This window comes from Fundulus heteroclitus, chromosome 1 (genome assembly GCF_011125445.2).
Source record: "Fundulus heteroclitus isolate FHET01 chromosome 1, MU-UCD_Fhet_4.1, whole genome shotgun sequence".
Taxonomy (NCBI): domain Eukaryota; kingdom Metazoa; phylum Chordata; class Actinopteri; order Cyprinodontiformes; family Fundulidae; genus Fundulus; species Fundulus heteroclitus.
This window is the reverse complement of record NC_046361.1, coordinates 36,876,946-36,896,127: the sequence shown is the minus strand read 5'-3', so window position 1 is coordinate 36,896,127 and position 19,182 is coordinate 36,876,946. Positions and strand designations below refer to the sequence as shown.

The following is a 19,182-nucleotide window of genomic DNA, read 5'->3' as shown; positions in this document are numbered from 1 at the left end:
TCTGAGTTAGTTTTCAAGGCCAATGGCAGCCTCCTTTCTCTCCTCCTGTGGGGTGAAGTGCTATCAGATATATAATCATTCCTCTTACAGTATTCTTTAAGTTATCCCTGAGAAAAAAAGCATAATAATTTCCTTCAGTAGCAACTGATTCCTGATTCCTAGTTTAAGCTGCACACATCCGCTTGTTCCTGTTTCCCCTGTGATTAGGCAGGATACCCTGAGGCTCAGGATAATCCTCTGCAGACACAACGCCGCTCTGCTGTGGTTTGGGTGTTCTGTCTTTGGGATCAACCAGTTTTTGTCTGAGAGTGTTATTAGGTTTGAAATTTAGCGTTGCTTATAGGAGGAGAACATAGGTTAGCTCAGCCGATGACCTCCAGAGCGGTGGAAGGCTTTGATGCAAAACAGCTGCAGCATCACAGCTAAAGTACACAAAGAAAAATATACAGTTCTTTACTTTGCTTCTTTTTACTGATGCATTAAAAAAATATATCATTTGACGAGAACTTGGACTGTTCAACAACAGACCTTTAAATATTCTACTCTTCACCTGACCCTCATTAAAAATTCAAAGTTTAAGAAAGGAAGTCCAGGAGAACGATAATATATTGCAGTTTTATTAAAATTTTATAATTAGCTTTTACAAGCCATAAAATAATAATCTGTCCAACATAAAATAAGATCCAAATAATAGATTTTATATTTCAAGAACTTCAAATGACTATAAAGGCAAAAAAAGAATAGAGTTGCGTTAATTTCATGGACAGAAGTAACAAATTAAAAGCATGCAGGTACTCTGTGTGGCCCGGAAAGAGTTGGATTTGACTTGAGCTGTAAAACAGAAGAAGCCTGAGATGCTCCTGGTTGCAGAGGGTCATCAGACGTTCTTGGAACAAACAAAAGGCATGCTTGAGGTGCACGGCATGTCATTCCAGTAGTCTCCTGTTTGGTTTTTGGGAAAAAAATTATGCATCATTTCATTGTGTTTCAATCTGCAAATATTCTAATTATGAGCAATGCCAAATTTAACTGCAATATTAGTAATTTCACACCCGTCCAAACTTTTAACATTTTAAAGTCCAACAAGTATGGATTTACCTCCATAGTTGATTTCCAAACAGTGTTGAGTTCCTCTGTAGTTGTCTGGCTGGTTGTTATACCATTTCACAAACTGAAATGATGACCCATCGCTCCACAGCCATGTTTTCTCCTGATAAAATTATCAACAAATATGTTAAACACACAATAACATGTAGAGATCAATTCATCCCTGATTGTTGGACCAGCACCAAACAACGGAGGACTTACAGTGACTGCATCATAGCCTCCGATCCAGGTGTCGCGAGTACTGCCGGTCTCTCTCTTAATCATTTCACTGATGAAGGTGTTTTCATCAGAGCTGTGGATAGAGGCCAGATTTCCTCCAATAGCAATGCAGAATTTCTGAAAGGGAAAAGATCAGATGCTGTTGATTAAAAGAGAAAAAACATTTAAGTCAAGGTTAGGAAAATGTCACATTTAGCAACAGATTCAAACAGATTTAGTGTTTGTAGATTTCATATATAGGTGATCTGGAGAAACAAACCCAGACTGTTTAGTAAGCATGTGGCGAATAAAAGGTTTTCTTTCTTTTATTCATTATAAATCTGATTTAAAATATTGTCAGATTTTTTAAGAAAACCCAAAAGCTGATCAAGTGTAACATCTGTGAAACTTCCCTCATCAGCTTCCAGCCTCTCAGAGCTAAGTGGTGTCTTTAGCATATTTTATTACTTATTGTTTATCTGCTTTCCCTTTTGTTCTTCTTTTTCTTTGCATTGTTTTCCTTTTCAGTATTAACCTTTTTTCAGCCACTAGTTCATCATTCCTCTAAAGTTTTCCTCCCTTATAGTGTTGAAGAGACTTGAATCCTTTCCTGTTTACAAATTTTTTCCAAGTTGGTTTTAATTAATTTTAACAAAAAATCTTGTCAGTTTGAAGAGTTTGAATAAAAATGGTGGAAACTGTTTTTGGGGTTAAAGAAAGTTCCAGTGTGTTTTAACGTATGGATCGGACAGATACCATTTTTTCATGTAAACCTGGGGTGTCCAAAGTGCGGCCCGGGGGCCATTTGTGGCCCCCTGAATAATTTTGCCCACAAGCAGAAGCAGTTGATACAGATGGATATTTATTTATCTTTTAGGGTGAAACATTCAAATTCAACTAACATTTTAAAATAACTTCTTTAGGTACAACACAAACTATTTCTCATTCATCAACCTGGTTTCTTTATTTATATATTTTTTTTTTATTTAAATTAACATCCATCAACTTTTACTTAAAGATAACTTTGTGCTTGATCACATACTCTTTAGTTAATTTGTCTGTTTGTATTATTAATATTAAATGCATAAATGTAAATTTCTATGCAGATGACATTTAGCTGTTATCCAGAAACAACGAATTACTAGTACTAATAGAATTTTTTTAAACCTCTAAGTGGTTGCAGGTTTTTAAAAACAATGATGAAAGTAGAAAAAAAGTTAAAATATTAACTGACTTTACCTGAATCACTTAATGTTTTGCAGCTAATTTTACAATGCAAATGCATCAGAAACAAGATATGTAATTATTTACTATGAGCAGATGACTTATTTATTCTCAGCTGAAATGAATATAATCTATTTTATCGGGACATTAGAAAACCTTCCATTTGGTGTGCTGTGGTGAAGGTTCTGGTAAAAGATCCCAGGGATCATCCTTTTCCTGCCCGGTTTCGCTGCTGTGACTTCCTGTAACTTAATTATTTTCTAAATCTGAACAAACCGAGTCATGAAAGGTTTCAGGTTTGTGGTGCCCAGTTCCTCCTGAAAACAAATCTGAGGTAACAACATCCCGACTGATCCAGACATGAGAAGACAAACAAACTTCAGCTGATTCGGTTCATGAAACTGGTTTTCATATTCAACAGGCACCAGAACAATCTGTATTATTCAGTGAAACAGTGGTAAATTCAGCTGCGTTCAGTACCTCTGCATCGGACCAAGTCCTGGCCTGGTAGTGGAAAATGAAGCAGCGAGAGCCAAACTGTGTCCAACCAGGAGGACAAGGAGGAGAACAGACAGGAGCTGCAACAAAAACCTAGATGTTAGATAAGAAAACATTAAGGAAGTAGTTATCGGTGATAGCAAACTGCAATGACCAGTTAATGCAGTGTCTATAGTTATGTTACTCTTGAATGAGACATGAGGAAAGTTTTCCTTTGTCTGCAGAGCTAAAATGTTTGGGTTTATTTAGGTGAGCATCATCTTTTAGAAAGGATTGTTCAGTTCTCATTTAAGCTTCTGTGCACGTCTCTTCAAGTTATCTTTCTTATAGAATCCATCTTTGATTATAAACTCACTTTTTCTGATATTTTGAATTCTTCAAATTCCCTTCATGAGAATTATCTGATTTGACACTGATACAAAAACTAAAGTTTAGTCGATACTGAAGGTTCTGGGGGAAAGAAACAGAAGTACCAACCTGCGTCCTCGTGGCTGTCACCTAGAGCAGGCGCCTGTGAGCACAGAAACAAACTATTGGAACCAGAAACCAGTTTGAGCTTTCGTCTCATTCTTGTCCTATATTTGGTCCAAAGTTACACATCTTTCTGTCACTTTCACCACATTAATGAGTACATCTCTTGAAAGTGACAAAGTTAGTCAACCTGAAATAATCCCAGTTAACTTTACTCACAGCTTTAACAGTGAAGAGGCTGACGATGGAGCCGAGGAGGAACACCAACTGAAATCCAGACGCCATCTGAGGAAAGACATTAAAGATAAATAAGTGATTCCATCCAGAACATCAGAGGCTGTTTGGTAGCTAAACAGCTTCAGTTTAGCATCGACAGAAAACCGATGTTAAAAATAAACAAGAGACTCTGTTAGACGGTACCTTTGCTGTGTTAGTTCCTGAAACAGGTGATCTTGGTTTGGAGAACGGACCTTATATTGCTCGTCGGAGTGTTTGATTCTGGAATGCTGAACACATGATGACATGCCATGCCATGTTCCAGTAATAGGGAAACATGTTGCTTTTACAGGAACTCCTGTGCTCCTGCCAAGATTTTTTCTAAAGCATTAAACAAACACCTTTATTAATATCTTGAAGTTATTTGTTTAAAGGTGGAAATTGGTTGATTAATGGCTGAACTTTTTACCAACAGCAAGAACGTTCTGTTTGCAGGCTTAATGTTTCAATATTTGTTCTCAGACAGTCCAAATAGCAACATATTAAGTGATTTTATTCTGTTTCTGAACCTTTGTTATACAGGATACATAAGATTATGGAGAATTATTGTTATCTTCACTCTTTAAAAGGATTAAAAGTTGTGTGTTAACTATAAAGTCTGAGGAGGAATATGACATATGAAACATTTGGAAAGAGTGCAGTGAACTTGTTTTTCCTGTTGGATCAGTTAACTCTGACCCAACAAGAAGCAGCATTAATGCAGCCTGACCGTAACCCTGCTGACAGCGGCTCAGTATTCAGGCTGCAGTAAAGAACAACCAGTTCAGTGGGAAAGAAAAACACCTTTTCTCACACATGTAGAAACGAAACTTAATTGTTGTGAATCTGATATCAGATCAGTCTTTCAATGCAGAATAATGAATGGGCCTATTTCATTAGTTAACGAAGGCATCTTTGGTGCAACTTATGAACATTCATCTCCCTGCCTTTGCTTTATCAGTGATAATTATCTGGAATCATGATGTTCTTCATGTCAGGAGGATGTTTGGCTTTAATCTCAGAACACGCTGCTGCTGCAGAGAATATCAGCTTCACTGACCTCTTAACCCCAGAACAGGAATCAGAAGAAAGGAATATTTTATAAAACGTCTCAGCGAGTGTGTGAAAGGTTCTATTTCATTCCTCCTGACCGCCAGAGGGCGGTGCTGAAAGCGCTGAATGTTCCCTTTTTGCACGCACTATTCAAGTAACAATACCAGCGAAGTCACAGATATGACAGATCAGACGACCAATCAGAACCTATATAGTCTGACGTCATCTGAGGCTCTGTTCCATTTTTCTTCTCACGTACGATTCGCTGCATGGCTTGCAGAAATACCATAAACCCATATTCCGTTTTTGGACGCCCTATTGGACGCCCTATTGGACGCCCTATTGCCTGTACACTGTATTTTGGCCTCCTTGGTCTGCAATAGTTTTAATTTCCAGTCCACTCCTTCCTCCGTATCTCCCACACTCACCTACTGATGGACGATCATCAATAGGTGATGGGTTGGGTGGGAGGATCAGAGTCACTGTGAGATCCTTGACCACGGATCAGCCATACTGTCAAGTGGAAAAGGTGAAGAACACAGACACAAGTCTTTTACATCACTGTGAACTTTTCTGGACTAGTTTTCACTCCCCTCTGCCAGCAGCCATCTGTCACCACCCAATCAGCTCAGTCCACTCCTCAGTCACCCGTCTCAGCTCCACCTGCTGCCACCAATTACTGTCAACTCTGCTCACCTGTTCACCTGCCTACATATACCCGTCTCAGTCATTCACTCTCTGCCAGAACGTCTCGTCTTGCCCTCACTTTTGTGCATTTCCAGTGTCTGGGTGCTGCTCGAAGTCTACCTTGTTCCCTGTGAGTTCCAGTTGCTCGCTCAATCCAGGTCAGTCTGGTTCTGCTTGCCTGCCTTACCTGCCACTACTTATCCATCCAGTCTGGTTTTACCTGCCTGCTTTGCCTACCACTACTCATCTTTTCAATAAACTTTTTTTTAAAATGTAACTCTGTTGTCTGGCTGAATATTGGGTTCTTGCGGAGGTTCCTCCATCTTTTCCTCAGTTTTGAAGGACTGGCTGGGGGAGAGGACTGGTTGAAAGGCAAACCAGGAAATGGAACAAACCATCAGGCTGCTGGAAGCAGGGGACTTGATGTTAAAGAATCTACCTCTCTCTCTACTAACAACATAACTGCTAAAACCTCTGTGGTGTTAGGTTGTCGTGTTTTCATAGTTGTGGTGTAGTCAAGATATGTTGGTTTGAATTAGTTATTTATGTTGATGTGTTGTTGTCTTTGTCTCATCTCCCACCCCTCCTCGTTTGTGTAGGCTAGCCTTTGTGTATAAATTCCCCCGTGTGTTCATTGTGGTAGGTCAGTTTTTTCTTGAGATTTGATGTTAGAAGTCTTCCGTGAACAATTTTTGGAAAAATAAATAGAAAATACTTTTTTATATATGCCTTTGTCCTTTTGCCTTACTGGTCGGACCATCACAGTTCTCCTGCATTACGCATAACAGAATATCAGGCCAACTGGCTTTGATATCAGGACAACAGTTGAGAGGAATGATTCGAGCACTGGCATTCTTCTAACAGCAAGCTCTTCACACATTTGGAATAAATGAGTGACAGCTTTTCTTCAAGTATAATAATTTATTGACTGAGACAAATGCACATCCAGAGAACATCACAACATGTTTAACTGAGTTAGCAATATAATCCAATCAACAAATCTTCTCTACTTGGCTGGTCAACTAAAACTACTAAGCAAAATAAATATTAAAGAAACTAAGTTAGATAACCAAAGTTCATCTTAAAAAACATTGAAAGAATGAGGTTAAATTAGCTTTACAACAAGTTAATTTACAACATTTCAATTCAATTCAATTGTATTTATATAGCGCCAATTCATCAAACATGTCATCTCAAGGCACTTTACAAATTAAAATTCAATCATATTATATTATACACAACATTTGGTGTGTGTTCAACCCATTCACAATACAACTCCATGTTAGATAAAACATTACTAGACGAAATGAAATGTCAAAGAATGATTTGCTATATAAAAATAACTAACCTTTAGGACACTTGATTTTTATTAATGTAATTTCACTAGGAAATAATTAAGACCCAAACTGGTAACTTATCATATTGATTCTTATAGCATTAGAAACAGTCTGATTTTATTTCTCTTGCCTGAAATCCCAACAGGATAGAGTTGCACTCATCTCATCATTATTTAAAGATTTACATGTGAGTTGTCAGACAGAACTGAGGCAAGTGACACCTGTAGTGTTTTAGGTGTTGTTCTGGATTGTTTTAAATGTGCGTTAATGTGCTCTCGAACTTATTTAGGTTGGCCGGCCACTCATGGGAAGGTTCATAGCTTCTAATATTTCCATTTTAGTGCAATGGTTCACTTAAGTTTCAGTCTTAGATTTGGCTTAGTGTTGGCAGCCAGTTTCTTTATAAGGGAGTTCTTGCTTCTAAATGTCTTGTAGTATTTGGATGAGTTAAAATATAGCAGTGAAAATCACCTTCCAAAAATACATAAACTGTATTTAATTTGTTTCAAATGGGCCATGTTGCTTCGCATAACCCCCCCCCCCCTCAAAATACATGAAATGAACATTTACAAATGGAATTTTGTTTTTCCAAGGGTTATTATTATCTGATAAAAATGTCTTGGTGATCTCAATCGTGAAAGTTTTATTAAATAGCAAATACAGAAGAAGTCTGTCAGGGGGAAGTTGTTTTACAACACAGGTGAATATTAACAAAAACACGGTTATGATGCAAACACTCATTTTAAACCAGACAATAACTGATGGAAACCAGCCACAGTCTGTTGGAAGATCATGTTTTTATTTGTGCTCCTAATTTAAATGATAGTAAATCCTGATTTACGTGACGTAAATTACGTCTATTGTAAATCTTGATTTACGTCTTCTAGAAGTGACGACATCGAGGTTTGGGATCCTACTGGACACACTTATGGATGTCTGCTGCAGATATAGGCATTGTGATAGTCATTAGCAGATTGACCTGGAATAAGATGTTCATAAAAACACAAAGAAAGAAAATTAGACATCAAATTTGTTTCTTCAGTAACAGCCGAAATGTTAAAGTCCAACAGGTGTCATGATTGGTGAAAACAGAACCAGGTAATTCACTAATTTAGTTTTTCACATACAGCAGCATACAGTGGAATTTTGTCTACCTTTGAAGTTAATCTCCATGCAGTTCTCCACACGATAGTTGTCCGGTTGTCCAGGGCCCCACATGTTGAAGTCATTTTTTGAACCATCGCTCCACAACCAAATACCCTCCTGAGGACATAAAGACAGTTTATATTACTTCTTATACCTCTCTAGCACACTTCAGGTCAATTCAGATTTAATATAATTCATTATGGTACAAAATATGACACTTGTTTTGTTGGAGCGTGAAAGTTGCCCTCACTTTTATTGCATCACACCCTCCAACCCAGGTTCTTCTTTTGTTTCCTGTTTTACAGTAGATAAAACGTCTGATGAAGGCATACTCATCGGCGTTGTGGATAGAAGCCAGATTTCCACCGCGGTAAATGCAATCTCTCTGAAGAGAAAGTTCAGATGCAGATTAACAAAACAATCATGCCAACATGTGCATCAACAGGGTGTGCTCCTATGGCACAGGGCTAGTGAGCCTTGTACGGAGGCCTTTAGCCCTCGACGCGGCTGACCGGGTTCAATTCCAGCCTTAGGCCTTTGCCACATGTCTTCCCCCCTCTCTCTCAAACCCCATTTCCTGTCAGCCTACTTTGTAAAAATAAGCAGAACACAAAGCATCACCTCTGTCAGGGTTCTCTGTGTTGTCCTGCTCTAACTCTACTCCTCAGGTGTGTCTAGTTGGCTGAGGAGGCGTGGCCCACACCTGCAGCTCGTTGCAGGCGGCTTCCTCTGGCTTCTTAAGCAGAGCGCTGACAGATGGAAGACGCCAGAGCCTTAACCAGTCGTGGTACGACGTGGCCTCTGACCCAACTCCTGGAAACCTGCTTGTGTGTTTTTTCGTCTTTCAACTTTGACTAATTTTGGATCTCCCTGTTTTTGTCACAGTTTTTGGTGATTGGATGCACTCACCTGTCTTGACGTCTTGCCCGAAGAACCAGACCTTCAGAATCCTCTCGCTCAGATTTTGCTCCGGCTCACCCCTCATACTCCCTGGATGTTACCCAGCGGGGCCTGAGATTCCCCCTCCCGGATTCTACTGGTTCTTCCCTCACTCTGGTCAATCCATCTGTCACCCACTTCCGAGGAGGCTCGCTCTGGATCCCTCACCAGTTACATCTGCCGCTCTCAGCCAGCTTTTTTAGGCAAAATAAGATTTTTTTTTTTAGCTGCTGTCTATCATCCAATCCCTATCCATTGTGGATAGTTTTTTTTTTTTTTTATTTGCTTCTGGCTGAACAGTGCCTCTATGGCCACTATTACAGTCTTCTCAATAAATGCTTTAAAGAGTGTGCTTTTAACTAAACACTAGGTGGCATTGTTTTTATTTCTACCCTTAAATGGTCACATATAGCTAAAACAAAATGAACAACTAAGAATCAAGAACCACATCAGTGATAAATGAGCTAAAATTGACACCAAGAGAATATAAGCAAGGAAAGAAACAGACATCTGCAGAAATCCAAAAATCCAAACACTTAAGGTTCATGACTCTCTTCTGGTCACAATAAAAGGCCGTTTAAAGTTACTCAAAATAAGAAAAAAATCTTTCTTCAGTTCCAGAGGCTCCCATCCCCAACCCGAGCACAATCAGAGTGATGACCAGTGTTGTATAAAGTACTGAAATCTCAGAGTCAAGTAAAAGTATAGGTACCCGTCCAAAAAATGACTTTGGTAAAAGTCCAAGTCACTGATTGAAATGCTAATTGAGTTAAAGTCTTAAAGTATCTGAAATGTCTTGTACTTAAGTCTGAAAATTACTGTAAAAATAGATGTACTCAAGTAATGAAATAAAAAGTATAAGTAAAATAAGGCAAATGCAGTTTGACATTTTTCATATTTTGGTAAAATTTGAAGGTCAAATTCACTTAAAATAATATAAACAAAGTGCAGGAGAAATTTAGACCAAGTTTAGACAAAAAAATACAACCTTTTTGTAAGCTTTGTTTTCCTTCTATAAGTAAGGTCAGTGCTATGCACTTTAAAATTGTTCACAACCAAGTGCAGACAAAATTTAGACCAGGGGGTGTTTACTAAAACATGGTTTAGTGATAAACCAGGTCTAGTTAACCTACAGGAAGTGGTAAACCTGCTAATAGATACACCAGTAATGTTATCAGTAGGTGGGGTCAAAACATTTGCGTTTCTCTCTCTCTCACTCTCGCTTTTTTTGTAATGAGTAAACCAAACATTGAAAATTTATTGGAGTAAAAGTATGCAATTAAGTTAGGAAATATAGTGAAGTAAAAGTGAAATTTATCAAAAAATGTTGTACTCGAGGAAAGTATAAAGTACTCCAAAATATACTTAAGTACAGTAGTGAAGTATTTTTACTTCGTTACTATACAAGACTGGTGATGACAAGAATGGAAGTCATCCTTGAAAGAAAACAAATTTGTTTGCTGGTCGAAAAACATTTGAATCAAAACACTCAGTCATGCAGCACTAACATATAATTACATACATTTTAAAAGTATAGTTATCTAAACAGTTTGAAATATGGCCAAATGTCTCCTTAAGTGGCCTAACAGTATTAGTCTTTGAGCAGGTTCTGTGGGTAAAGTCCTGTTTCAATATGTTTTACAGCCAATGTATATGTACAATCAAAACTAAATTCACATTTGTTTTACTCTAATGGAAAAACATTCATATTTTACCTTGTTCTGACAACAAATCAAAGCTTCAGCAGTCACTGGCATCCAGTGACTTTTGCATGGACGCTTCATAATGGAACACCAAGTTTAGCTAAGATTTTAGGATGAGTCTCTGACTCACTGATGACAGCTCATCAGTTAACAATAAACAATGTAAGCAATGAAATAAGATTAAATGAGGACGTAGGACAACCCCTGATACCTTTTTTGTGACCTGATTTTTTTTAGTTCAGGTTCTCTCTGAGACTCAGATAAAGTAATCAGAGCGCCAAGAGTTCATGAATCCTGTTTATTCTGATTTGGTTCTTCTCAGTTTAATGTTTCTCTTTTTGAGAAAAAAAAAGTCTTAGTATGACTTTAAATCGTTGGTTATGTTTTAAAAGAATACACTGACACTGAAGAAATGTACAAATCTTGACTTCCTTTATGTTTTTCTTGTGACACATTTGTTTGGCACAGAATATCTAATTCCTAACCAGAGAGCTGCTATAAACCTTTTTTGCCTTTAGAAAGCCTGGATCAGGGCAGGATGTGTCAACTGAAAAAAAAATTCTTTGACATACATTGTTAATGCATTTATGCCTATGAGTGTCTTCAAAAGGAGGCTGAACAGGTTGTACTTTGCCATGTCTTTTATTCAGGACAATGCTTCTGCATATGTTTGGTTTTGTGATTATGGATTCAGATGTATCTAATGGTAAAGGCCTTTATTTGCAAATATCCTTATTGTAATGTTGTTCTGATGATGATGTGATTTTTTTTGGCAAACACAGATCTCCTGTGTTGGCCCCTCCTGGGCGCCCTGCTTTGGGGGCCCCTTTGGGGGTCTGGGGTTATGGGTCCCCCGGCGCCTACCTCGGTGCTCGGGGGAGGCGGCTCTTTGGTTCTTCACATCCACTATTGAGCATTTTTCTTTTGGATAAATTTTACATACACAAGTGCACTCTCACAAACACCTACAGGTGCTGGGTTCCAGGTACTCAGTGTTCACTTCTATACAGAATGCCCATCATTTCTTTATTTAAATATGTATATTCTCTCTGCTATCACATTATACATGTTAGTTTAAATAATACATATAATTTAGCAATAATATCAAGGTGTTACGTAATTGTATCTGTTATACTATATCTGTTGGTTGTGCTGTTCTTTTTAGATCTCTCTTTGCAGGTGATGAAGCAGACTGAAGCCGTTTTTTCACTCTCTCCCTTTTATCTCCTCTTTCTTTCACCTCTTTTCTTTTTTTTTCTATTCTTGTTCATCCTTTACTCTTCTACTTTCCCATTGTCCACATAAAGTAATTACCTCCTGCATGAATCACAATAAAGCTATTTACATGCATGAATCAAGCAGAGCACTATGTCAAAAGCTGACTGCTCCACTTGTGAAAGCAAAATCTGTCGAGCTCTATTTGGCATTAAGACAACAATTCTTATTGCCACATTGGTAGACAGGACACTGGGGGAAAAAAGAAAATGGAAAAATGGACCGGTCTAACTTGGCTAAAGAGGTTCTTGTCTTGTGGTATATTTCACTCAGTGTGGTTCTGCTGCATAAACTTCAGCTACCAAATGATGCAGCTTAGCTGTGTGCAATGATGTTAATAGTGGAAACCCAAAAACATCTGGCCGAGTTACGTTCTGTATGAAAGCACTGTAAAGTTAAAAAGTGTAGAAAGCACTGTGATTTGATCACAATGCGCGCGTGGAATTGATGCTAATCATTTCTGTCACAGTTTGTGTTTTGTTTAGTTTTGTTTTTGGACTTTTTGAGATTTTTTATTTGTAGCCTGTCACTTCTCAGCCACCAGCCACTACTCAATCAGTTCTGTCCACCTCCAGCCAACACCTTTCTCTAAGATCAGTTTCACCTGTTGCCGCTAATTAGTTTTCAACTCCGGTCACCTGTTCACCTACTTACTTATACCCGCCTCAGCCCACTCTTCTCTGCCAGATCATTACGAACCTCTGGTGAGTCCTATCCAGCGTTTTTCTGTCTGCCTGCCCGCCTGCCTGTGATTTTGATTTTTCTGTCTCCTGATTTCCGAGCCTGCTGAACCTGATTGCCTGCCTGATTACCTGACCTGTTTCTGTCCCCTGACCCTGCCTTTGGATTCTGATTTGGATTATCACTGGACCCCGGATCACCTGGCTCTGACTCTACGGACTCTGGTTATCCCCCTGATCATCCTGTCTGCCTCTGCCTTCCTGATTCTTACCCACTGCCTGCCTTCCAATAAGCATTCTTAAACGCTACCTGTTGTCTGGATGAGTTTTGGGACCTCTGATTCTGTTCGTTACAATTTCAGTCTGTGCTTCACTGATAAACAACCATGATTGCAGGTGTACGACTGCCCTGAGGTGATGCCTTTTATCAGTCCACCTGGCACTGTTGTGGCCTTCAGGAGCCAAGTCTACTTGTCCTTTGCTGCTCTTGAATGCTGTGTGTTACAGGCCTTCGGTTGTTCTCACCACTCACCTCCAGGTGATACACTCACTGATGTGCGTCCACTCAACACAAACACACTAACTTCTGCGCGCACACGCAGACACACACTTATGGTAGAAGGTCAAACAAAGACAAGTTGCTATAACAGCAATGTGGCGTGCCAAGCACCACAGCTAGGATTCCCTCTTGACAGATCCCTTTTCATAGCAAAACTCCCCTGGCAACTAGGTGCTCTATATGGTATGCCTGAAATGATTTGGCAGGGCGTCTGAGAAAAAAACACACAGGCTTGGAGATGCAATGCTATGCATAGTTGTAAAAATAAAAAGGGACATAATAGCCATCTAAAAAGGCTTTGTTGCTAACAATTTTCCGCTGAATTTTTGAAAGGGTTGGTCAGTCGAGATTTTTCTTCTACAGACCACACTATTAGCATATGACTCAACAGATGATCAGTGGAACAAATGCCCGGACTCTTTCTGTGCTAAAATCTGTTTCCTTTTCTCTGTAATGTGTTCTGGATCTGCTCCACTTCACAGTATGGCCAACCCGTGGTCAATAATCTCCCATTTGCTCCACCCGGCCGACCTATCAACAGGACACACTGGGAGATAGGGAGGAAGCAGTAGACTGGAGATTGTTGGGACATACTTTCTTTCTTATTTTCTTTCAACAAGACATTTTGTAGCTTTTTCCCTTTTCCTCTTTCACCCAGACATGTTCATACACACAGAAATAAATTAGTTCATGTAAATTAATGAGGCATGGACCAACATTGACAGACCTTTCTAAAATCTGCAGGTTCTGCAGAGAGCTTCTTTATCTTCACAGTAAACATGCCTGGATTTCATGCTGGAAGCGTGCTTCTACGGCAGATAAAACCTTTAACACACTCAATGAGATGTTTTTTTTTTTTTTTAAATGCTCCCTTTACAGATTTTAAAAGCTGACTACTTCTGATTCCTGTTCTGGGGTTAAGAGGTCAGTGAAGCTGATATTCTCTGCAGCAGCAGCTTGTTCTGAGATTAAAGCCAAACATCCTCCTGACATGAAGAACATCATGATTCCAGATAATTATCACTGATAAAGCAAAGGCAGTGAGATAAATGTTCATAAATTGCATCAAGGATGCCTTCATTAACTAATGAAACAGGCCTGTTCATTATTCTGCATTGAAAGACTGATCTGATATCAGATTCACAACAATTAAGTTGTGTTTCTACATGTGTGAGAAAAGGTGTTTTTCTTTCCCACTGAACTGGTTGTTCTTCTGCAGCCGGAATACTGAGCCGCTCTCAGCAGGGTTACGGTCAGGCTGCATTAAAGCTGCTTCTTGTTGGGTCAGAGTTAACTGATCCAACAGGAAAAACAAGTTCACTGCACTCTTTCCAAATGTTTCATATGTCATATTCCTCCTCAGACTTTATAGTGAAAACACAACTTTTAATCCTTTTAAAGAGTGAAGATAACAATAATTCTCCATAATCTTATGTACCTGTATGACAAAGGTTCAGAAACAGATTAATATAACTTAATATGTTGGTATTTGGACTGTCTGAGAACAAATAAGGAAACATTAAGCCTGCAAACAGAACGTTCTTGCTGTTGGTGCAAAGTTCAGCCATTAATCAACCAACTTCCACCTTTAAACAAATAACTTCAAGATATTAATAAAGGTGTTTGTTTAATGCTTTAGAAAAAATCTTGGCAGGAGCGCAGGAGTTCCTGTAAAAGCAACATGTTTCCCTATTACTGGAACATGGCATGGCATGTCATCATGTGTTCAGCATTCCAGAATCAAACACCCCGACGAGCAATATAAGGTCCGTTCTCCAAACCAAGATCACCTGTTTCAGGAACTAACACAGCAAAGGTAACGTCTAACAGAGTCTCTTGTTTATTTTTAACATCGGTTTTCTGTCTATGCTTAACTGAAGCTGTTTAGCTGCCAAACAGCCTCTGATGTTCTGGATGGAATCTCTTATTTATCTTTAATGTCTTTCCTCAGATGGCGTCTGGATTTCAGTTGGTGTTCCTCCTCGGCTCCATCGTCGGCCTCTTGACTGTTAAAGCTGTGAGTAAAGTTAACTGGGATTATTTCAGGTTGACTAACTTTGTCACTTTAAGAGCCGTACTCATTAATGTGGTGAAAGTGACAGAAAGATGTGTAACTTTGGACCAAATATAGGACAAGAATGAGACGAAAGCTCAAACTGGTTTTTGGTTCCAATAGTTTGTTTCTGTGCTCACAGGCGCCTGCTCTAGGTGACAGCCACGAGGACGCAGGTTGGTACTTCTGTTTCTTTCCCCCAGAACCTTCAGTATCGACTAAACTTTAGTTTTTGTATCAGTGTGAAATCAGATAATTCTCATGAAGGGAATTTGAAAAATTCAAAGCCACAGATGCTAATTTACATCTGGCTCACAATATTAAATACATTCTTCAGAAAATGCTAAATATTCAAAATCAGGGAAAATGCTCAATACAAGAAGAGCTCTAACTCAAGATTTATTAAAGAACAGAAGAAATACAGGGGGAAAATATCAGAAAACTTGAGTTTCTAATGAAAGATGGATTCTATAAGAAAGATAACTTGAAGAGACGTGCACAGAAGCTTAAATGAGAACTGAACAAACCTTTCTAAAAGATGATGCTCATCTAAAATAAACCCAAACATTTTAGCTCTGCAGACAAAGGAAAACATTCCCTCACATCTCATTCAAGAGTAACATAACTATAGACACTATAGACTTAACTGGTCATTGCAGTTTGCTATCACTGATTTCCATTTCCTTAATATTTTCTTATCTAACATCTTGGTTTTTGTTGCAGCTCCTGACTGTCCACCTCGTTGTCCTTCTGGTTGGACACAGTTTGGCTCTCGCTGCTTCATTTTCTACTACCAGTCCAGGACTTGGTCCGATGCAGAGGTACTGAATAGTTAGCTCATTACTGGAGTAAGACGATCACTGCAAGTACTGTTTAATGCCACAGCTGAAATAATGCAGATTGTTGTGGTGCATATTGAGCAGTTTCATGAACTGAATCAGCAATTGTTTGGGTGAATTATAAAGCTGTCACATGAACTCTTTGTACTGGACTGCCCTGCCTGCTGTCCTGATATGTACTGAGCAGAGAATGTGTGAAGAGTTTTAAAAATGTATCATCTGACCAAAACCCTTCAGATACACTTTCAGGAAGAACAGGGCAAAACAAACCTGAAACATATTACGGCTCGCTTTGTTCAGTTTCAGAACATCTGTCAAAGGTTGTAATTGAGACAGGGACAATAGAAAGCAACAAAAGCTTTGTGGTTTGGCATCCAGGTTAAACTCATCAGCTGCTGCCATGTTTATGTCTCAAGTTCATTCAAGGCTAAACTGAGCCAGAAAACCTGATTTTCAAGCTGGACCAGATGTTGCTCTTAAAAGGTTTAAAAGATATCTGGCTATTTTTGCCAGATATCTGGCTATATGTCGACACGGCCAACAACCAAAATTGTGACAGTTCAGCAAAATGTTGAATAATCCAGGCTTTTACCACTTTAAATCAGGTGTGTGGATTAATTAGAGAATGAACTGAAACAAGTATTATAAGTGTTGCAATATGACATTTCACATTTTTTAAATACCATAAAGACATTAATACACTGGAAAAAAATGTATCAAACATGAAACCCTGAAGAACTCCAAAATGAATTCTGTGTGAGAAACAGTGTCACAATCCTAAGGTGTTTGGTTATTTATTAGTTATTAAATTCCTGGGATTGTGCTTCTTTCAGTTAGTGTTTGGTTTGTGTGTTTCACGCCCTTCTAGTTTTCCACCCTAGTCAGCTTTCTAGCTGCATGTATTTCTGTTGATTATCTTAAACCTGTTTCTTATCAAGATTGATTATTGCCCAGCATGTTTAAGTTCCTGGTTTCTGTTCAGTCTTTGCTGGATCCTTAGTTAATCCTAGTCAACCTGTTAGTTTCTACGGTCTGTAACTTGACTAGAAGGGTTCTGTTCATTAAAGTTTCTTACGTAGTTGGTCCTCGACAACCACAAATCATGACAAAAAGTCTGTTTTGTCCTTTAAAAATCTTTAAAAAACCAGAAATCTGTCAGATAAATATAGCTTATCACAACCTGAATGTTTGTGCAATCCTAATATCGTGTTTCACCATCTATGAACCAAAAAGGAAAGCTATCATGTAAACGCAGATCTCACATTTAAAATTACTTTTTCAATCTCTAAGGGCAAAAGGACTTCCTCCTTTTTTTTTTTTTTTTACCAACACTGCTTCCATGTTCTGATGAGTTTCTTTTTACTTTACTGACACTCCTGGAACTGAAAGGTCTTTGGTTTAAAAAAATGTCTGGATTTGTTCCAAAAGATTTAATGCTGGGAGGAATGGGAGGAATGCACAAATGAACAAAAAGCATTTAAAGAAAAGAATGAACTGAAGAAGACGGCAGCAGCACAGATCAGCACAAGAGCTGGGAACAGATAAACACGAGAAACATAAAATTCAACAGAAGTGAAAAGAAACTCTTCAAGCCAAACTGGGCAGTAGTGTACTAAAACGTATGGAGGAAATGATGATGTTCTCCTAACTGATTTCTATTTTGTCTTTTCACTTTTAACATCTAATCTTTTCCCTTCCAGAAATTCTGCATTTCTATTGGAGGAAATCTGGCCTCTATCCACAGCTCTGATGAAAACACCTTCATCAGTGAAATGATTAAGAGAGTGACAGGCAGTACTCGCGACACCTGGATCGGAGGCTATGATGCAGTCACTGTAAGTCTTTCGTTGTTTGGTGCTGGTCCAACAATCAGGGATGAATTGTTCCTCATTGTAGTGCTATCTCTACATGGTATTGTGTGTTTAACGTATTTGTTGATCATTGTCATCAGGAGAAAACATGGCTGTGGAGTGATGGGTCATCATTTGAGTTTGTGAACTGGTATACAAACCAACCAGACAACTCTGGAGGAAATCAACACTGTATGGAAATAAACTATGGAGGTAAACCAATATTTATTGGACTTTAAAATGTTTATTGTTTAAATTTTGGACTGAAATAAATGGATGGAGTTCCTATTTCCTCTGATGCATTGTTTATGATTAGAATAGTTACATAATGAAACTGTTACAGTAAAATGACACCTCATTTTTTTTTCTCCATAAACCACACAGGAAGCTACTGGAATGACATGCCGTGCACCTCAGGCATGCCTTTTGTTTGTTCCAAGAACGTCTGATGATCCTCTGCAACCAGGAGCATCCCAGGCTTCGTTTGTTTTACAGCTCAAGTCATATCCAACTCTTTCAGAGTCCATATACTTTAGATTTGATTTCTGATTGTTTTTTTTAATTTGATTTGATTCTTCCATTCATTATATTAACTGAGGTTAAACTTTGCTTTCAGATCACACACAATCTTGAAATGTAATAATTTTTGTTTTAAGTTGTCAGATGATTAAACAAAAATGTGTTAACATTTTTTTTTTACATTATATTAAGCAAACATTAAAATTTCAAATCTTAATTCTTTGTGTGAACCTTTGTCTGAGCCTGTCTTTGTGTTGTTTTGTACATCAATATAATGTTTTTTAGTTGTGTTTCACAAAGTGGTCTCAATCCATGCACATAAATTGGGTCTCATGTACCTCCATCCAGATATCAATGAACCTGTTTATTTATTCATATTAAATTTCCTAACTAGATATTAAGAAATTAAAGAGCTAATTAAGTAATTAGAAAAGAAAAATCCTCAGCAAGCAGGAGTCCTCTTTCTCAACCATTCCCATCACATGATGCAGAGTCTTTCTGTTAGGACTGCCGTTCCCTTCATCTGTTAATTTTCAATTCCCACTTTCACTTGAAGGAAATACAGTCTAGGCCAGGGTAACACAGAGACACACAGAACAAACAATCATGGACATATATGTACCTAAGGGCAATTTAGAGTTACCAATTGATGCATTCATGGAGAGAACATGTAAACTCCTCACAGAGAGATTTTTAAAACGTGTGTGTTCAGGGCAGGCTTACAATGGTTATCCTCGGATGATTGTTTATATACAGCGACAGTGTCAAAATTAATGATTGATCCAAGCA

At 38.4% G+C, this 19,182-nt stretch overlaps 2 protein-coding genes and 1 long non-coding RNA gene across 3 annotated transcripts; 1 reads left to right on the top strand and 2 right to left on the bottom strand.

Annotated features, from left to right (window-relative positions):
• Positions 1 to 607: 607 nt before the first annotated feature.
• On the bottom strand, positions 608 to 4,037 carry LOC105920097 (galactose-specific lectin nattectin). The gene is made up of 7 exons (XM_036142173.1): positions 3,919 to 4,037; positions 3,718 to 3,783; positions 3,505 to 3,538; positions 3,010 to 3,107; positions 1,309 to 1,443; positions 1,099 to 1,210; positions 608 to 942 (listed from the first exon to the last, which is right to left on the bottom strand). Exons 2-7 carry the CDS (start codon positions 3,781 to 3,783, stop codon positions 878 to 880), a joined length of 510 nt encoding a protein of 169 aa, XP_035998066.1. The 5' UTR covers positions 3,919 to 4,037; the 3' UTR covers positions 608 to 877.
• Positions 3,925 to 18,572, top strand: LOC105920098 (galactose-specific lectin nattectin). The gene is made up of 8 exons (XM_036142168.1): positions 3,925 to 3,944; positions 14,944 to 14,948; positions 15,084 to 15,149; positions 15,328 to 15,361; positions 15,909 to 16,006; positions 17,725 to 17,859; positions 17,976 to 18,087; positions 18,259 to 18,572. The coding sequence occupies exons 3-8, from the start codon at positions 15,084 to 15,086 to the stop codon at positions 18,321 to 18,323; spliced, it is 510 nt and encodes a 169-aa protein (XP_035998061.1). The 5' UTR covers positions 3,925 to 3,944; positions 14,944 to 14,948; the 3' UTR covers positions 18,324 to 18,572.
• LOC118564369 lies at positions 7,736 to 8,393 on the bottom strand. The gene is made up of 3 exons (XR_004931808.1): positions 8,227 to 8,393; positions 7,985 to 8,093; positions 7,736 to 7,809 (listed from the first exon to the last, which is right to left on the bottom strand). It is a non-coding gene; the product is annotated as an uncharacterized LOC118564369 (long non-coding RNA).
• Positions 18,573 to 19,182: the final 610 nt, after the last annotated feature.